The following is a 21,673-nucleotide window of genomic DNA, read 5'->3' on the forward strand; positions in this document are numbered from 1 at the left end:
GTACTGACCCTCTGACAGTGCAGCGCTCCCTCAGTACTGACCCTCTGGCAGTGCAGCGCTCCCTTAGTACTTACCCCCTAACAATGCAGCACTACCTCAGTACTGACCCTCTAGCAGTGCAGTGCTCCCTCAGTACTGACCCTCTGACAGTGCGGCACTCCCTCAGCATTGACCCTCTGACAGTGCGGCACTCCCTCAGCATTGTCCATCTGACAGTGCAGCTCTCCCTCAGTACTGACCTGCTGACAGTGCAGCACTCCCTCAGTACTGACCCTCTGACAGTGCACACTCCCTCAGTATGGACCTCCTAGCAACGCAGTACTCCCTCAGTATAAGGGGGTCAGTCTGTAGAATAGACTCACCATCTGGTGAAGGGCTTATAGCACACAACCTTCTGACTCTGAGCTGAGAGTGACTGTGAGTCACAGTTGTGGCTTACACCCATATGGGGAAAAACATCCCATTGTTTGAATATCTTTTCAGCTTTTTAACGAGTCGATGCTCAGCTCTCAGTCAGACAATGTCTCACTGTAAGCTCACCACAATTTCTTGTTAAACTTTTGCTTTTCTCTGCTCCCATTACCTTTGATGTGTTTATATTGTCAGACAGAGAATGACGTTTGTTAATGAGACAAGCAACAACAACTTCTGTCTGTATAGTTCTTTTTAATGTAGCAAAATTATCACAAGTTACTTTACTGGAACAACTAACAAACAAAATTGAACCAGATATGAAAACAGGTGACCACAAGCTTGGTCGAAGAGATAGATTTTAAGGAGCATCCAAACAGAAGAGAGTGTGTTTGAAGGATTCAAAGAGGGAATCTCAGAATTTAAGGTTGAGGCAGCAGAAGACACATTTGCCAATGGTAGAGTGATTAGTAATGGGGATGCTTGTGGCCAGGATTGAAGGAGCAGTGATCTCAGAGGATTCTGGGGTTGAAGCAGAACCCAGAGACAGGGAGCAGTGAGATCATGGTGAGATTTGAAAACTATGATGAGTATTTTAAAGTATGCCATGTTATTTGAAGGGGAGCTGGCTAGTGGTCATTGTCCAGAGTGCCCTCTGCCCTTGTCATCAATGTGTTGCTGGAGTGCACCTTGTCGATGATATATGCTGCTGCTATTGTGCACTACTGAAGGAGAGAGAATGCTTGAGATAATCAAGGGGATGCCAATCAAGTGGGCTGCTTTGTGATTGGATGCACCAAGCTTCTTAAGTGTTTTGGAACTGCACTTATGTGGGTCAATGTTGAGTATCATATCACACTTCTGACTTGAGCCTTGCAGATGTTGAACAGGCTTTGGAAAGTCAGAAAATGAGTTACTCACTGCAGAATTCCCAACATCTTACTTGTTCTTTGTAGGTGCAGTATTTATGTGGCTAACCCAGTTCATTTTCTAGTTATTGAACATAAAGCCCTCGATTATTGTTTGTATTTTCAGTTGCCATCTTGTACCGCAGCATGAAGTAAAGAGTCTCGTGCTAATGTCTTCAACTAGAAACCTAGAAATTAAGAGTTTGAATCACAACAAGGCAGGTTGTTGGTAGACAAACAGGAGGTTGGAAGAACGCAGCAAGCCAGGCAGCATCTGGAGGAAATGAGCAGTCAATGTTTCGGGTATTACCCTTCTTCAATACTGAGTGTGGCCATATAGCTGAAGGGCTGAAGATGTCACAGCAATGTAGCAGTTGAAGGGTAGCTTGTTGAACTGAATTCAATAATTTTTGCCTTCTGTTGGGTTTCCTCAGTGAAAAAAAAATGTGAATATTAATGAGCGTGTATGTGGGAATGTCCTTGTGTTCCCAACTTTTTGGGATGGTGTTTCTAGAAGTTAGACGATAGAACACAGGCATGAGCAAATCATTAAAGGCACTTATTTGAATGCTCCCTACGCTGAGATAAAAACATTTTGGAATTGGGAGGAGGCAGTTTTGATTGATGGTCAGGAATCATCCTACTGGTGAATGGAGGATAGACAGGGCTGGCAGCCAGTGGGAGTCATGTGATAACACTTCCAGCAATATTTCCATCCAGAAATAAAAGCAAAACACTTGAGAAACTCAGCAAGCCTGGCAGCACCTGTGGAGAGAGAAATGGATTAATGCTTCAAGTTTTCTTCAAAGTAGAATCATATTGACTTGAAATGTTAACTCTGCTTCATGCTGACATTTTCTACCACATTCTGTTATTATTTCAGATTTCCGGCATTCAAAGTATTTTGATTTTGTTTTAGTGTCAATCCAAAATTTGGGATTTCTCCACATGCTATGTTTCTTCCTTGCAATAGAAATCTACTTCACCCATTGGTGATGTTCCAATCTTTGTAACTGTCCTTTGCATCTGTCTGTCTTCTTTCTGCAGCTTTATCTTCATTTCTTCCCTCACTCTTTCTGTCTTTCTTTACTTCCCTCTATCTTTCTCTAACTCAGCTGTCTCTTTTATTCTTCCATTCATTCTGTCTCTTATTGCTATCCTTTTCTCATTAGAGCCAGAGTTAGTAATGATGGTTGAAAGCCAAAGTTTGAGTCTCTTAATCTGAATGGATGCAGCATTTATAACAAGATGAATGAGTTAATGCCACAAATGGAAATAAATGAATATGACTCGACAGCTGTTACAGAGACATGTTTATAGGATGAACTCAATTTTCAAAGATATCAAACAATCCAGAAGAATAGCCAAAAAGGAAAAGGAGATGAGGTAACTTTGTTAATAATGGAGGGTAACAGGGCAATGTTAAGTAATGATCAGAGGTGGAATCAGTTTGAGTGGAAATAAGGAATAGCGAGAGACACAGACCATGGATAGGGGTAATCGATAGGACCCCTAAGTGTTGCCTCACTGAAGGACAAAATATACAAAATAATGGAGACACATTAGAAGGGCAGTGCAATAATCTTGGTGGTTTTAATCTGCACATTCACTGGACAAATCAGACGGACAAGGATAATGTGAAAGACAAATTTGTAATGTACATCACAGATTGTTTCTTAGAAAAGCATATTCTATCAATTTACCCAGGACAAGGCTGTTTTAGATCTAATGATGTAAAATTAGGGAGGATTAATAAGAAATCTCATAGTTAAGGATCCTCCAGGATGAGGCAATCACAACAAGGCAGAATTTCAAATTCAGTTTGTGGGGGATCAACTCGAGCCTCAAACCAATGACCTCAAATTAAATGAAGACAATCACAGAAGTGCCACAAAAGAGTTGTGTAAAGCAGCCTGCCAAAATAGACTAAGGAGAAGGTAAATTAATGAGCAGTGGCAGATATTTAGGCAAATATTTTATAATGATCAGCAAAATATATTTTGATCAAAATGAAGAACTCAATGAAAGGGTCAAATCATCCATGGTCAACAAAGATGATCAAACAGACTTTCCAATGAAAAACTAAGACACAAAATAGCCAGAATCAGTGGTAGACCAGAGAATTTGGAATTTTTTTAGGACCCAAATCAGATAACTAAAAAGCCAATGATGAGAGAGAAAATTGATTAACTTGGCAATAAATATACAACCAAGCAGCAAAAGCTTCTATGGATACATAAAAAGAAAGATAGTAGCTAAAGTAAGTGTTGGACACTTAGAGGATGTAATTGGGGAATTAATTAAGCAGAACAGGAAACAGATAGTAAATTTCAATCAATATTTTGCAACAATCTTCAAGTGGAGGACTCTATTGATATCCCAAAGATATCAGATAAACAAGGTGCTAATGGGAGGTAAAAGTCTGTCACGACAGACAAAGTATTTGAAAAATATTGGGAGCAAAGGCAAACTAGTCACCAAGACCTGGTGGTCTGTATCCAACGATATTACATGAAACACCTGCCAAGAGAGTGGAGGCATTGGTTGAAACATTCCAGAACTCACTGGAGTCCAGGAGAGTTCCAGTGGATTAGCGAACACTAATGTGATGCCCCTATTCAAGAAAGGAGGGAGATGAAAAGCAGGAAACTATAGGCCAGTTAGCCTAACATCTTTAGTAGGGAATACACTAGAGTCCATTATTAGGGCATTTAGAAAAGCTTAACGCAATCAAACATATTAAATATGATTTTATAGAAGCGAAATCACGTTTGACAAATTTATTATTGAGGATGCAGCAAATAGAGTTGATAAAGGGGAACCAGTAAATTTGGATTTCCAGAAGGCATTTATTAAGTGCCACACAAAAGGATTTTTTTTATTTATTCATTCATTCATGAGATGAGGGTGTCACTCGTAAGGCAGCATTTATTGCCCATCACTAATTGCCCAGAGGGCAGTTAAGTGTCAACCAAAAGACTGTGGGTCTGGAGTCACATGTAGGCCAGGTTATTGTACTACAAGTTAGGAGCTCAAGCTTTTGGGGTAATTAATATGGATTGATGATTGGTTAACACACTGAAGTCAGAGAGTTGGGACTAATGAGGTTGGAAAGACATAACTAGTGAACCGCTACAAGGATCCGTCCTGTGACCTCAATTGTTTACTATCTTCATTAATGATTCAGAGGACGGGGCAGAGAGTAATGTATCAACATTTGCTGATGATACAAAAATAGGTGAGAAGGCATAAAGTGATGAGGACATAAGGAATCAGCAACTGATATGGATAGGTTGAGCGAGTGGGCAAAAATATGGCAGGTGGTGTTTAATGTAGGAAAGTGTGAGGCCATGCACTTTTGCAGGAAGAATTGAAAGGCAGGCCATTATTTAAATAGGGAGAGAATCCAAAAGAGTGCAGCACAGAGGGATCTGGGTGCTCTTGTGTATGAAACACAAAAAAATGCTCGCATGCAATGCAGCTAGTCGTTCAGAAGACAAAGAGAATTTTGGATTTATTGCTAGAGGAATGAAGTTGTACAGCTTTTGGTGAGGTTGCACCTGGAACACTGTGTACAATCTTCATCCCCACATTTAGAAAAGGATGAACTGGCATCAGAGGCAGTTCAAAAGAAACTCACTCGGCTAATTCCTGGAATGAAGGGGTTGACTTATCAAGAACAGTTAAACAGGTTATGCCTTTCCTCATTAGAATTTAGAAGAATGAGTGTGAGCTTACTGAAACATAAAAGATTCTGAAAAATAAATCAGATATTGCTGGAAACACTCAGCTGGTCCGGCAGCATCCGTGGAGAGAAAGCAGACTTAACATTTTTAGGTCCAGTAACCCCTCTTCAGAATTGACTGTAGCTAGGAAAAGATTATGCTAGGGAAGGAGTGGGGGGAGGGGGAAGAAGTAAATGATAGGTGGAAATGGAGCCCAGAGAGAGAGAAAAACAGTTGGATAGGTAAAGTAGTGGATAAGAGTCAGCCTTGGAGAATGAATAGCTGCTATTAGGGACTGTTAGTGGCTGACAATGTGTTGTGTTTGATAGCAGCCCCTGTGATGACAAGGTGTGTGGGGGTTGGGGTAAAGACATGGGAGAAGATTCTCAGATTCTGAGGCAGCTTGACAGAATAGGTATTGAGAAGATGTTTCCACCTGTGGAGAGTCTTGAGCTAGGAGACAAAATTAAAGAATAAAGGGACATTTGTTTAAAACTGAGATGTGAAGGAATTTCTTCTCCCAGAGGGTCGTGAGTGCCGGGTATTCTTTACCCCAGAGTGCTCCACAGGCTGGATCGCTGAAAGTATTTAAAGGGGAGGTAGACAGATTTTTGAAATATCGAGGAGTTGAGATCTATGAGGAGCTGGCATGAAAAGGGAGTTGAAGTCTGAGATAGATCAGCTGTGATCTTATTGAATGGCAGGGTAAGGTTGAATGGCCTGTTCTTTCTCCTATTTCTTATGCCCTTTGCTTTTTACTTACTATTTATCTCCTTGAGTCTCTCTCACTCTTTTTTTCACACCTTCACATGTATACCTGTTCTGGCCCGGCTCAGTTCAGCACTTCTACACTTGTGAGTTTCTATTAATCACACAATAAACAACTGCAATGTCCATTTTGTGTTCGTTTTATGATTTTTACCTCTCATCAATCTGTCTGCTTTTGCCTGAATGCAACATAAGATGAAAACTAAGCAAGGTTACGAAGGATGCGAAATGCTTGCAAAACAATTACAAAGCTGCAGTCATGCGAGGGTACAGGTTGTGAATAGCAGAGTGGAAACAATAGATGGGAGAAAGCACTGAGGTGGTGAAACCTTTGCTGGTGGGATATTGTTGTGGGGTGGTTTCAGAGCAACCTATGAGTATCATCCTCCCACATCCTGTTCAAATTCAGTACAGAAGACAAGGTAAAGGGCACAACTTTCAAACTGCACACTTGGAAAATACATCTCACAGATTGCACACTTCAGGTTTAGGCTTGGGAGTCAAATTAAGAAGAAAAATGATTTCTGAGGCAAATGCTTCCTCCTGTTATGGATCTGTTTCTGTAAAATAAATTAACAACACATATTTCAAAGACACAAATCCTCAATTTATGGCTTTGTGTGGTGCTCAATAGCAATTTTATAACTGCATTTACTGTTTGCTCACTCACAGGAACTTATATAACTAAACACCAGAGTTTACTTAGTGTATTAGGCACAGTATCATATAACAAAGACAACATTCAGGCTATCATTCCCATGACAGATCTTTCAAAAAGCAGTCCTAGTAGTCTGACTGACTTGCTTTTTCTTCTTAGCCTTGCAAAGATTTCCCTCTTCAAGTAATTATTCAATTCCTTTTGAAAATTATGATGCAGAAGTTAAGGGTTGACTATATAATAATGTTTAACACACTTTTCGCACCAAATCAGAACTCTGATGTAATGGCCAACAAGCCAACTAAATAGCACAAAATAAATAGATATTTAGGACTCAATTTTATTGATATGCAAATGGTTGATTTATAACAACAGCTTGCACTTACATAGCACCCTTAATGCTGTAAAACATCCCAGGAAACTTCACAGGAAGAATTATCAAAAAATTGACATTGAGCCACATACTAGGACAGTTGAACAAAAATTCAGTCAGAGCTAGTTCTAAAAGTGTGTCTTAAAGGAGAACAGAGAAGTGGAGAGTGGGAGAGAATGTCAATGTTGCTGAAGGGCCCAATGACCAGTGATGGAGTGATAGATATTGAGGATGCAAAAGAAGTTGGATTTGAAGAAGCGCATAGATCTTGGAGAGTTGTGGAGGTGGATGAGATTACAGAGAGGGAGAAGAACAAGGATTTGAAATGAAGGCTGAGAGTATTAAAATAAAGCTTAAATTTATTTTGGCAGATGCAGTTTGACAACAAAGCTTTTTTGTGCATTTTCATTCCAAGCACGTGACATGTCACTCTGTCTTCTTTTATTTGTTTCTGCCGCTGACCCCAGACCACTTCATTGACAGCCACACCCAGACCAATGCACACCCCCGCCCTCCACCCCCAAACGTCTTATCACCACTGGTAACCAGAAGTTTTCTTGAGTGATTCACACAGGAGACTGCACATCTTGGTCGCAACTTTTGAAGTATTTTCCATCTATTATTGGCCAATCTCTTTCCATAATAGCCTTCACCGCTGATACATTAGCTTATCTGCTTGATGACGAGAGTGTTCACCATAATGTAAAAAACTAACTGTCTGAAGACAATTGGAACAGAAGGAGACCTTTAACCCCCTCAAGCCTGTTCTATCATTCAATTAGATCATGTCTCATTGCACCTTAGCTTCTGACATTGAGTAAAATATATTACTGAATATTATCAGCAAGAAAAATAAAATATATGTATTATTTTGCGTGAAAAATGTACAAGACTTGTGTTTCGAGGAAAGCAGGAGTCCTCAAATTGTGAAAATGTTTGAAAGAAATGAAGTTGTTCATTGTGTTCAGGTAAAAAGGTTTGCTAGTGGTGCATTTCAGTTCAGATACTACTAACCACAAAACAATGCAGAGTGGTGTGTTTATGCCTGCAAGGCATTGGATAGGGCGTGAAGGAGATTTACTTAAAGGATGAAGCATGTTGATTAGGAGGAGAGACAAGGGATGCTGGGATTGATCTCTTTAGAGCACAGTTCTTTTGTCATTCTTTGGCGAGATGCAGGTACTACTGACAAGACCAGCATTGGTAGCCCACCCCTAATTGCCCTTGAATTGAGTTGCATTTTGGGCAATTTCTGTCGGCAATTAAGGACAGACCAGGTGAGGGTGGCAGATTTCCTTTCCTAACAGCATTGATGAACTAATGGGCTCTTACAACAGTCGATGATAGATGCATGATCACTATTTCTGGGATTGTTTTCAATTCCACAAGTTATTAACTGAATTCAAATTCTTGTATGGGATTTGATCCTATGTAAAGCATTAGCCTAGAGCTCTAGATTGCTAATTCAGTGACATTACCACTACTGTGCCACCTCCCAGTGCCAAGATACTGCCCAATATCCAATCCCAGAATGAGGGCACTTCTCAACGCCACATAGCAGGATACTGTTGGTTGTCCAATCCCAATGCCAGAGAGATGGCCAGTATAAAATCCCAGTGCCAAGATATTGTTCACAATCCAAACCCAGGTCATCTTCCTTCCATTGCTCGCCCTCAACTTGTGATGTGACCCCCACCAGCCACGCGATCAGATGTAAAAATAGAACAGTTGGTATAAGATGTTGCTAGATCACCTTGGGACTACTGCATCAAACCTAAACTCAGGCTGAAACTGACCAGACAACACCCGCTTCCTTACATGTTGTCATCTCTCTCCATCTCTTCTGCTTCTGTCTATCTCTTTCTCACTGTTTTTTTTCTTTTGTCCCTTTCATTGCCTGTGTCTCCCTTTCAATTTTTCTCTCCCCTCAACTTTCCCCCTGTTTTGTCTCACTCTATCTCTGGCCCCTCTGTTCAGCATTCTTTTTCTCCATTTCCCCTTTGTCTTTCTTTCTTTCTTTCTCTTTCTCTTTGTCTCTCCCTCTCGCTTTCTCATTCTCTTTACACTCTCTCTCTCTTTTATCTGGGCCATTTCCCCAATGTGAAGTGCAGAACTGGGGCAATAGACAGAGAAAGGATGGAGATCCATTTCTGGTTACATATGGCAGCGCAAAATCAAAGGGAAGTTGTGTTGACAGAGGTGCACCCGATTTGTAATAAGCATGCTTTTCACATTTTAAATTAGGTGTTTGATAACTGGAAAACTGCAGCTAAATAATTCAAGGTGATTGTTTGCAGATGCTTACATGTCAATTGAAAAACATCTTAATTTCTCTTTTACAGAAAGTGATTTGTGTATGATGAATGTGGGATATCCGAGGGCGAAGCTCAATCATTCAATTGGAGACAGTCTGACGTTGAACTGTACTGTAATGTACTGTAATCAAGTACCTGAAACAAACTGGTGTAAAGTTCAATCAAATAGTTGTCACCCAGTCATCGGACAAAAAATACAGCCATCACATCTTGCCAATAATACAGAAGGAAAAGTGTTTGTACTTTACACAATCTCCTCCATGAACCTGACTGACAGCGGCACCTACCGATGTTACGCCAAATACGGGGATGTAACGGTACAGGGAAACTCCATCACTGTGAATGTGTTTGGTAAGTATCGATATTTCTGTGACTGTGCTTTTCAAGTGAAACGCTTTTCCTTTGTACTTAAGAAAAATAATTTCACTGCCTGTTATCTGGAAACTTACCAATGCTGATCCAGATTAATTGAAATCTTGCCAGGCAGTTGAGCTGTGTCTCTGAGCCCATAAACTTTGCAGCACTAAGACCAGTTAATTTCACCTGCATTACATTGTCTATCTCTGCCCTGGCCTCAGCTCATTCAAACCCTCATCCTTGTCTTTGTTACCTGAATTTGATTTCTCCAAACACTCTTGACCTGCGTCTCATAGAGTATAGAGTCAAACAGCACAGTAATAGACCCTTCAGTCCAACCAGTTCATGCTAAACATCACCCCAAACTAAATTAGTCCCCCCTGGATATGCTGGGACTTCTTTCACTGCAGCGTAGGAGATTAAGAGGTGATCTTACAGAAGTTTATAAAATAATGAGAGGTACAGATAGGGTTAATGATAGTTGTCTTTTCCCTTGGATGGGGATTTTCAAGACTGGGGGCATATCTTTAAGATGAGAAGAGAAAAATTTAAAAGAGACATGAAGGGAAAATTTTTTACACAGAGGGTTGTTCGCTTGTAGAATGGATTTCCTGAGGAAGCGGCAGAAGTGAGCACAGTTAAAAGACATTTGGATGAGTACATAAATAGGAAAGGTTTGGAGGGATATGGGGGTTCTTCCACTCTCTGTAAACTTGAGCCAATCCAAAGCTCTGCCCCTGTGTGTCTTCATTCACACTCATCTTGTTCACCCATCAACCTTTGTGCTTGCTGAGCGATGTTGGCTCCTAATCCTTGCTTTTAAATTTCTCATTGTTCTTTTCAAATCTCCCCGTGGTCTCACTGGCATTTCCTCCAGTCCTACAACCCTCCAACTTCCCTGTATTTCTCCATATCTGGCCCTTTGTGCACCCTCGAAGTTTCACTGCTGTATTATTGATAAGTGTGTGATCCCTCCCCAAACATCTCTGCCCCTCAGTGTCCTCTCTACTCCTTTAAGGCATTCTTTAGAAAGATGCTTCTCTGACCAAGCTTTCACTTACTTGTCCTGATATCTCCAAAGTGTAGTATCTTTTTTTCTAATTTTCATACCTCTACAGCACCCATGTATGCTTCACTAAGTTAAAGGTGCTCAATGTAACTACTATATTTCTGTACCGCATTATTGCCTTGGTCTAAACATGGACAAAAGAGCTGAATTCCAGAGGAGACGTGGGAGTGACAGCCCTTGACAGCAAGGTCATGTTTGACTGAGTGTGGCATCAAGGATCCCTAACAAAACTAGAGTCAATGGGAATCTGGGGAAAGAATTTCTACTGGTTGGAGTCATATCTGACACAAAGAGAGATGGTTGCAGTTGTTGAAGGTCCATCATCACAACCAAAAGACTCTTGCAGGAGTTCCTCAGGGAAATGTTCCAGGCCCAATCATCTTCAGTTGCTTCATCAAAGGCCTTGCCTCCACTGTAAGGTCACAAGTACGGATGGTTGCTGATGATCGTACGATGTTCAGCACTAGTCACAACTCTTCCAATACTGAAGTAGTCCATGTTCAAATGGACTGATACAGGGCAGTTGACATTCACGCAGTGTTAGGCAAGGACGACTGGAAGACGAGAGAATCTAACCATCATCCCTTGACATCTGATTACATTGAATTTCCATCATTATATTCTCCACTACCTTAGATTACCATTGGCCAGTACATGAGCTGGAACATCCATATAAATCTATTGGTAGCAAGAGTAGGCCAGAGCATAGTAATCCTGCAGTGAGTAACTCACCGTCTGACTTCCTAATACTTGCCCACCATCTGCAATGCACACATCAGGAGTTTGATGGAATACTCACGGTTAACCTGGATGATCACAGCTCCAACATTCAAGAAGCTTCACACTATCCAGGACAGAGCAGCCTATTTGATTGACATCACACCCATGAACTTCAACGTTTGCTCCCTTCATTGTCGATGCACAATGACAACAGTGTGCATCATCAACAAGGTACATTGCAGTAACTCACCACAGCTCCTCAGACCTTCCAAACCCTCAACCTCTACCATCTGGAAGGTCAAAGGAACAGATGCATGAAAACATCACCATTTGCCAGTTCCAGACCAAGCCACACACCATCCTGATTTGAAACTATTTTGATGTCCCTTCAACTATCACTGAGTCAAAATCCTGGGACTCTCTTTCTAACTTTACTGTCACACCCCAAGGACTGCAATGGTTCAAGAAGGCAACTTGTCACACATTCAGGGCAATTAGAAATGTGCAAGAAATGCTTGTATAGCCAGTGACAACCACCTCCCACAAACAAATGAAAAAAATTCATACAACATCATGCACTTTTAATTGAGCCATGCTTTGATATAACAATTATCTGACAATCTTTTCTTTTGATTTGATGTCACTGTTCAACCTAACTGTTATAGAATTCATCAATTGAAAAGGTTTGGTTGATATTCAGTTGCATCCTGTCTCTCTGAAGCTTCTTTAAGTTTATTTGTTTCTCCCCTGGCTTTTACACTGACTGTCATTTTCCTTCAACCCCTCTTTTTAATTGTGTACAAAAAGATCTCACAAAGTGCAATACAGCCAATGACCACCCAATGAATGAATTGGATGAGAAAGGTAAATGTGATGCAGCCAAGTTTGTAGATGACACAAAAACAGGTGGGAAAGCAAGTGGTGACACAGTCTGCAGAGGGACATACACAGGTTAAGGAAGTAGGCTAAAACCTGATAAATAGAATATAATGAGGGAATATGTCAGGTCTGATAATCCAATGTGTCTCTCTCCAGAAATCCCCACTGAATTTACATCCACAGTCATTGTTTTGGCTGCGAGTCCTTTTTTAAAGAAATAACACATGTTGGAATTAAACACTTGACACATACGTTGGTGATCAAGGGTTGTGATCCGTGGTCAAGACATAGTGCAGCACTAACTCTGACAGTAAACCACTGCTTCAGGTACTGACCTCATTGCAGTGCAGCAGTCCTTCAAGTACCGATCCTCAAACACTGCTGCGCTCCCTCAATACTGGGTCTCCAAAATTGCACCAAATCTTTAGTACTGACCCTCTGACAGCGCAGCACTCCCTCAGTACTGACCCTCTGACAGTGCAGCGCTCCCTCAGTACTGATCCTCTGACAGTGCAGCACTCCCTCAGTACAGACCCACTGACAGTGCAGCGCTCCCTCAGTACCGACCCTCTGGCAGTGCAGCGCTCCCTCAGTACTGACCCTCTGACAGTGCAATGCTTCCTCAGTACTGAGTTTCCACCACCCCTTTATTGTTACATCAGAATGGATTCTCTACATGATGCTGAGATAGGTGATATCACAATAAAGCACGATAACCGACCACATCGACATAATATTAAAGCAACCATGGGTGAAGGTTTAGATTAATTCAGTAATTGATGTGCAATAGATCTGAAGTTTTAATCATCTGCCAAAGTCAATACGTTCTGTCAATATTCATGTTCTTTAGTTTGAGCCACCTTCCTGTTGCAAAGGTGAGTTGTTTACTTTCATTCAGGATGTGGGTATCATCGGCAAGTTGGCATTTGTTTCCAAGCAAATAACACCTAGAGAAGTTAGTGTGCAGACCTCAAGGTCTAAGGGTTTCCGCATTGCTGTTAGGGAGCAATTTCTAGACTTTTGCCCAGTGACTGTGAAGGAATAGATATGTCCTTCCAAGCCAGGATGGTGTGTTGTTTGGAGAGGAACTCAGATGTGGTGACATTCCCATGTGTCTGCTGTCCTTGTCCTTTTTGGTGATAGAGATTGCAGGTTTTGAAGGCACAGTCTAAGGAGCCTTGATTAGTTCCTGTAATGTATCTTGTAGGTAGTGCACATTGCAACTACTGAGCATGAGTGGCTGAGACACAGAAAGTTTCAAAGTGCTGGATGGATACTAATGGTATTTTAAAGTAAATTCAGGATCAACTTATAATTTACTGCCATCTTTCTTAATTCCTGCTTAGCTCCTGATTAAATCCAGATATTGCTGGGCTGGATAAATGTAACTTTTGGCAACTTGCTTGGCAGGTTTTATGCTCAGGGGCTATGATAAGACTGACACAGGCCTGCGTAGAGTTATAAATGATAAATGCAATGGGTGTTATATCTCACATTTTAAGATTTTTGTTTTAAAACTACATTTCCTTGTCTCTCTCCAGAACCAAAAAAGCAGAATGACAGGAACAATGTCAATGGTGAGTCCTAAGCTAAATGTTTTAGTGGCAACATTGGAAGATGAGTTTTATGCTTTTGCTTTCTCTTCTGTGTTAAGCTGACAAAACCTCAGTGCATTTGTAGTGAAAGCAAATGAATTGTTTACTTATTAGCAGCATCTTTTGGCTATTCAGTATTTACTCTGAACAATATGGTTCCTCATGAAATTGTCATGAAATGAATCAGGCACAATGGCTTGAATCTTCTGACAAAGGAGGGCTCAATGAATGGCAGAACGCAAGGAAACTCAAGGGAACGGGGGGATCCTGGGATGTTTGTACACAAATCCCTGAATGTAACAGGACAGGTTAATGGGGTGGTTAGGTATATAGGACACTTGCCTTTATCAATTGTGGCATTGATTATAAGAGTAAGGAGGTCATGTTGGAGCTTGGATTAGGCCACATCCAGAGTACTGTGTATAGGTCTCGTCACCGCACTTATGGGAAGGATGTGATTGTACTGGAGCGGTGCAAATGAGATTCACTAGGATGTTTTCTGGGATGGAGCATTTCAGTGACAAAGAGAGACTGGATAAACTCAGGTTATTTTCTTTAGAGCGTAGGAGGTCAAGGTGGGGTAGACCTAATAGATGTGTATAAGATTATGAGGGGTATGGACGGGGAGAATAGAAAGCAGCTGCTCCCCTTAGTTGAAGGGTCTACAGGGAAGGGGCATAATTTTAAAGTGAAAATCAAGAGGTTTGGAGGGGATTTGAGGGGAAATGTTTTCACCCCAAGGATGGTGAGAATCTGGCATGGACTGCCTAGGAGCATAGTCAAGGTGGGGAACCTCAGAACTTTTGTAAAGTACTTCGATGAGCACTTGAAATGTCATAGCATTCAAGTCTATGAGTCTAGTGTGGGGAAGTGAAACCAGTGTAGATAGGGCAGCACAGACTCAATGGGTCGAAAGGCCTCTTCCCTGCTGTATGACTCTCTGCCTCTAAGTGGCGAACACTGTCAGATTGCATTAGCTCCTGCTTCTTTCCACAAAAGTGGAGCTCCACATTTCTGGCTTGGCTTCTGATTCTGACCTCTTCAGAAATGCTGAGCACACGTTAGATCAAAGTCCTTCTTTTTGGTGTAGGATCATTGCTGGAGGACAAGCCATGCTCCCTGCTCACAGCACTCACTCTCATTTTCTGCTCAGTCTTCATTCGCTCGACACTGAAATACTTGAACAGCTTTTCATTGTGTCAGTGAATGAATATGGCTGGGCTAAGCAAGAGAGGGATAGGGATGTGAGATAACCAGGGTAGAGTAGGGAGGCAGGCAGGTAGAAAAGAAAGGTGTTAGGATGGCAAGTCGAAGAGGGTGGCAAGTAGATTGATGGAGATTGTTAGCTGAGCAAGTTGGCAGGATGGTTGAGATTGAGAAGGGATTGTCAAATTTGGGTATGGTCAGGTTGGATCAGGCAGGGGGTTGGCATTGGATGGTCAGTGGATGAAGTCTGGATGGATGCAGGGCATCAGTTGAATAGTTACCCAGAGTTAGACATGGTCCTAATCTAATATTTCCTGTTAATTACTAAGGTTAATAACTCTGAGCTGTCCTTTTCTTGGAGACTCTCAGGGCTTCCTTGGCAATTCCCAAGAAGGTGCTGTGTCAGAGCTCCTGGGTTGTCCTGACATACATCTCTGGTCGTACATCGAGTCTCCACTAGCCTAAAGACGTAACAATTTCAGCCATTGATACTCATTTCAATCAACATTGTCATCCACATTAGACACAGTCTCCATTGTTATTGGCTCGTTGTTCTGTTGCTTAGCAACCTGAGGACACAGTACCAGAAACAGCAGAAATCCTCTTTACTATAAAGGGAGCTGTTACACAAAGGGATGAAAGTTGCGCTACGGTTTATACAAAGCTTTGATTGGATCCCAATCTGGTGTAAATATGCATTGTTCTGAAATTGACATCTGGGAAAGAGCACCAGAAGGGTTCAACATAGATTGACCAGAATGATATTCAGGCTAAAAGATTTCATTGACTAGGATTGTATTCCCTTGAATATAGAAGCTTCAGGGTCATCAATCTGAGTAGTTTGGGATGATTAAATGATTCAATGTGTAGTGACAGGGGAATTATTTCCCCACATGGGGGGGTCTCCAGAGCAGGGGGGAGAACCTTAAAATTAGAACCAGGTCATTCAAGCATTTCAGAACAATTTGGGAGCTCCATCCCTCATACACCCCCGAATCAAAAGCTGCTGTGTCCATCAATTTGGAATTTTCAAGCCTGAGGCTGAGAGTTTATTGGGATGGGGCATTAAGGGTTACAGTAACAAGGGAGTTAGAGTTAGATCTGACATGATCCAATTGAATGGTGGAATGTGTTGAAAGAGCCAAATGGCTTTCTCCAGTTCCCATTCCTGAACTCCTTTAGAATTTATCCAAGGCTGGTGTGGAGGACCTTATTCATGTTTTAAGGATGATGGATCTAAGCAGCTTTAGAAGGCGTTGATCCTAGCTTTAGCAGAAGCAGATTTGTTGCCCCTTTGCAAGTAAACATTGTCATCATTCCACACCCTGACATCCTGCTGTGAGCGAACCTCAGACCAGATCCTCTCCTCTCCAACCATTGCTGATTAGTTTGTATAATAACACTAAAACAGGAAAGAGATAGCAAGAACTGCCAATGCTGGAGTCAGAGATAACACAGTGTGGAACCGGAGGAACACAGCAGGCCAGGCAGCATCAGAGGAGCAGGAAAACTGACGTTTCGGGTCAGGACCCTTCTTCAGAAAAAATGCAGGAAAGCTGACGTTTTGGGTCGGGACCCTTCTTCAGCATCTTTTTCTGAAGAAGGGTCCCGACCCGAAATGTCAGCATTCCTGCTCTTCTGATGTTCCCTGGCCTGCTGTGTTCCTCCAGCTCCGCACTGTGTTATAACTAAAACAGGAAAGCTCTGAGAAACATTCACCACTGTCCTACCTACCATCCTATGATTAAGTTTAAGCAGTGAATTTGTGTGGACTCTGCTTATGGCATGGAGTCACACTTTATGGAAGCATTGATCAGAGAGAATCAAGTGAACAGCTCACTTCACAATTCTCCTGATTCCTTGCCATTATAGTCAATAGGTTGCTAATTGATCACTAATTGGGCAAACAAACCTCTAATTACTAATTCCAGCTTCTGATGCACTAAGAACCACATCAAGACTGACAAGTTATACAGTGGCACCAGATCCACTACCTATTCACACATTGCACCTCGTCTCAATTCTGCAGTTTCTATTCTACAGTTGCTCAATTCCTCTCTTTTTCAATAGCATCAGCAATATCATAGAATCATACAGAATCATGGAATGCATACAGTGTGGAAACAGGCTCTTCGGCCCAACAAGTCCACACCCACACCCATTGCCCATATCCCAGTGGCCAATCTCAGCTAGGCGTAAAACATTCACAGCTGTCATTACAAAGAAGAGGTTCTGCTTGATATCCTGGATGAACATTTATCCCTCAACCATATCTAAACACCGAAAATCTGGTCGTTAACACATTGCTGTTTGTGGGATCTTCCGCTGCCACAGTTCCTACCTTACAATGGCACTTCAAAAGCAGTCAACTGGCTGCAAAGCTCGTTGGGATCTGAGGCCATTAACGGTGCTATATAAATGCAAGACATTCTTTCTTGGTGATCACGTTTTAAAATATGACTGGGAGTGGGGCTTGCAAAATATCTCTGCTCAGCTCACACGTGGTCTGCAAGTTATAAATTGTCTACGTTTTGTGTTTACAGTGACTGCCACAAACTCTACAATGATGAAACAAAATCCTCTCGGTACCCCACTTTGGATCTTTTACACTATTATTGTCATGGGAATTTTGGGCACAGTCCTCTTTGTTGTTCTGATCACATATTTCTGTATCAGAAACTTTACTGGTGAGAATACGAGTGCAGTCAATATCACTGCCATTTCCATTCAATATCAATTTCATTTTCAAGCATGCTTCCCCTGGCATTAATGCATAATTGGTCTTCCATCATTTTTCTAGAATCTCAAGAGACAAAAGAACCCACTGACAAGTGTGAAAGAAATGAATGTAATGTAAGTCTGGATTTTTTTTCATTATTTCAGTTACTTCAGGGAGATAAATTTAGAGCTGAAAACCAAAGTGGGCTTGCTCTCATTTAAAAGAGCTATGCACTTACTTCCACTCTCCTGCTGTTTCCTCACATCCCCAAACCCTCAGAAATCTCTGTGTTCCTCCAATTGTGGCTTCTAGCTTCTGCCCAATCTTAACCAGCTGATGCCTAAACTGTGAGTTATAAATGTTTGGAATTAATCTTTTAAAAGTCTGAGTGAAATTGCAAGGGCAGAATTTTGACTGCAGCTGATTGTGACAAATTGGCTTTTGCTCGTAAAGATGTCTAGATACAATTTCCTGCCTTAAGATCTCAGCCCCAACTGCAGTCATCTGCAGATGAAATACACATCAAAATCTCTTAACACAACCAGGGTAAACTGTTATAATGTTGTCTTGTTTGCCTCCAACACCAGCCCTTCCTCCCTTGGCCCTCCCTCCAACTTCCAAATACTTCAGCTCATCGAAGACTTTGTTGCTTGTGTCCTTGCAGCCAATCCCATTCAACTAGCATCCCCTGTGCTCACTGACTGGCTCCTCACCTAGCAGCACCTTGATGTTCAAATTCTCAGCCCTCAGATTCCTGTAAGGCTTCCCCCCCTCCCTAATTGCTCTAATCTCTGGAGGCACCACAGCCCTCTGAGGAGTGGTGCTCTTCCAGGAAAGATTGAACAGGCTCAGTGGCAGGGTGGGGGGTTGGGGTGTTGGGGTTGGGGGTAGAGTGTTCTCATTAAAAGACAGGAGGTGCTGGACTGCTTGAGGACTTTAAGGTTACGGAAGGTTTCAAAATGGCCAATCTAGAGACGCTTCCACTTGTGGGTGAGATCAAAGCTAAGCAGCAGTCAAAATAAAGTAGTCAATTTAAAAATCCAAAAAGAAAACTAGAATCATGGAATCCCTACAGTGTAGAAAGAGGCCATTTGGCCCATCAAGTCTGTACTGACCTTCTGAAGAGCATCCCAGCTCCCTGTAACGCCACATGGGGCTTTTACCCATGGCTGACCAGCACATCCCTGGACACAGTGGGCAATTTAGCATGGCCAATCTGCCTAACCTGCATATCTTTGGACTGTGGTAGGAAACCGGAGCACCAAGAGGAAACCTAGAATGTCCAAACCTAGAATGGCGAGAATGTCCAAACCCCACAAAGCTGGTCACCCAAGGCTGGAATTGAACCCAACTCCCTGGTGCTGTGAGACAGCAGTGCAAACTATTGTGCCAGCCAATTGAGGAGTTCTTTTTTATCCTGAAGAGCAATAAGAGTGTGGAACTCCTATGGAAGTGATTGAAGTGAACAGCATGGATTTATTTGAGGGGGGCTGTATAAATACATGAGAGACATGGAGATGGAGGGCCATGCTGCTAGTCTCAGATTAGGAAGGACGGGAATTGAATTGTCAGTCTGAACTTGTAGTTTCAAATTCCATGTAAAAGAAAAGTAAAGGAATCAACCAGTTTAAAAATTGGTTCTTCTCGTTTAAACAGTTTTAAATTTGTTTTGATCTTATTAAATTTGATCATAAGTGACTCTTACATTTGAGGAAGAACTAGCTATCCATGCATCATTTATTTCTCAGTGTGTGGAGTTCCCATCTGATGGAATTGTTAGAACCTAGACCAAATCATCCAAATTTACATTACAAGCCAGCAAATGTTTTAGCAAAAGTAAAAACAGTCTGAGATCCCAAATACTCACAAAGAGAATGGAGTCACAAGGTTCCACAGTTTTGAACAAACAACAATAAACTTCACTACACAAAGTTAGACCTGTCACACAACCTACAATATATACAAGTTGTACTCTAACATCCAGAATTAACCTGAGGTAAATATGCACAACAGACACACTGTGGTCAAACACAGTATAGAGACTGTTAAATTGCAAATGTGGACAAGCCATAACCCACAGATTTCTCAGCAATTCCTCAGATGTTAGTGGCTCATCAATTCTCATTATACTTTACAAGAGATTCAATATTCTTCTCTTTCAAGGCCCTCGCTGCAGTGTTCCCATAAAAGTCACTGTATCATGAACTGCCTCAATGACAATTCATGTTCTGATTAACCCTTGCCTTTCCTGGAACTAAATTCACTTGGATTATTGGAAATCACATTTTAGCACTTACTCACAGGTACAACTTTACACAAACAGAGAGCTACACAAACCCAAAACTGATCTTAAACTTTTTAATTGGTTGCAGTGATCCCTAACCTGGTTCAGTTGAATCACACAGTTACTGCTGGTGGGCTTTCAAATGCCCTCTCTGCTGTACTCACTATGAGTGGCAAACAGCTTCTTCTGAGCCCCACAGTTCCCAGGATTTTCCAGACCCATCATGATTTTAACACTTATCTTCCTACCAATTCTCAGAATTTCTGCTGGAGTTCTAACAGCAGATGTATCTTTGACTTTGAGGTTGATTTCCCAACCAACATATTCCAACCACCTTTTCAGCAGTCCAGCTAAACAATTCTTCCTGTCAGTGTCCTCCATCAACTACCTGCAAGTTTTTGAACTGTTGTAAGAATCCCTTGGACTATTTCAATAGCTTATTGAAAATTCACAACAAACCCAACGTCGGTATTGATTTGCATCACGCATTACATAGAACAAAGTATTGTGTTTCCAAAATAAAATAAGGAACAAGTCAATGTGAGAATATTACAGATTTAGGAGACTGCAAAAGAATGTTATTCTAAACCAGAATGCAGATCAGAGTGCTCCCAAGTTAAATCCTTGTTCATTATTGCATGACTATATTGTGAAGACTTATATTTTGAACAAATAATAATTATTACATTTACTTCCAGTTACATCGCTGTAGATCTGAGGCAAACAATTGAGGGAGATTCAGCGCAATGCATCTATCAGGTGTTTGATCATAGTGGCTAGCCACTTAGATACGTTATTTAGCTGTATGTTTAGTTGTTTTGGTTACACCTTTGTTGAGACAGCTGCAAGCAAATCAGACTGATACATACAGCAGCTACTAAGCAGTGGAGAAATATGGCTCACTTTTTCACTAATGGAAGTTATGGACTGGCCTAATAGAAGGTTTGCTGACTATGAAGAGTTCTGATAGACAAATTATAACCATTTCCACAGATGATACAAGAAGGCTCATATTGACCATAATCATGCTGATAATGGAGAGGATCTTTTCATTGAATCCCTACAGTGCAGATAGAGGCCAGACAGCCCATCGAGTCTGCACCAACTGTCCAAAAAGCAGCCCAACCTACAATCATGCATTTACCATGGCTAATCCACTAGCCTACACATCCCCGGATACGACAGTGCCATTTAGTATTGGCCAATCCACCCTAACCTGTACATGTTTGGACTGTGAGATGAAACTGCAACACCCAGCAGAAATGGACAGAACATGCAAACTCCACACATCCAGCCACCCAAGGCTGGAATCGAACCTGGGACCCCAGTGCTGTGAGGCAGTGGTGCCAAACACTGTGCCACCATGCCATCCAATTTGCTTTTTATACGGGGTCATGACAGGCACACAGAAATCTCAGCTACAAAACACAGCTGAAACAGACTTGAAAATGGAGTCTTTAAATGTATGAGTAGTGAGAAGAGAGTGGTATTTGATGAGGTGGGATATAAATGGGTATGAGTGAAGGATACAAGGTTTTTTAGGCATCCCTAATTGCACAGAGGGCAGATAAGATTCAAGGTGCAGGGCTGGATGAACACAGCAGGCCAAGCAGCATCATAGGAGCAGAAAGGCTGACGTTTCGGGCCTAGACCCTTCATCAGAAAAAGCTTTTTCTGATGAAGGGT

The 21,673-nt window shown here is 41.6% G+C and overlaps 1 protein-coding gene across 1 annotated transcript in view; it reads left to right on the forward strand.

Moving 5' to 3' along the window:
• si:ch211-214p13.8 (B- and T-lymphocyte attenuator) overlaps positions 1-17,949 on the forward strand; it is a 51,815-nt gene extending 33,866 nt beyond the window's left edge. The window contains exons 2-5 of the mRNA XM_048598308.1: positions 9,186-9,509; positions 13,725-13,760; positions 17,528-17,671; positions 17,785-17,949. Coding sequence (XP_048454265.1) covers positions 9,186-9,509; positions 13,725-13,760; positions 17,528-17,671; positions 17,785-17,924 — 644 coding nt within the window. The 3' untranslated portion in view covers positions 17,925-17,949. The remainder of the gene's footprint in view (positions 1-9,185; positions 9,510-13,724; positions 13,761-17,527; positions 17,672-17,784) is intronic.
• Positions 17,950-21,673: the final 3,724 nt, after the last annotated feature.

This window comes from Rhincodon typus, chromosome 6 (assembly GCF_021869965.1).
Source record: "Rhincodon typus isolate 14 chromosome 6, sRhiTyp1.1, whole genome shotgun sequence".
NCBI lineage: Eukaryota > Metazoa > Chordata > Chondrichthyes > Orectolobiformes > Rhincodontidae > Rhincodon > Rhincodon typus.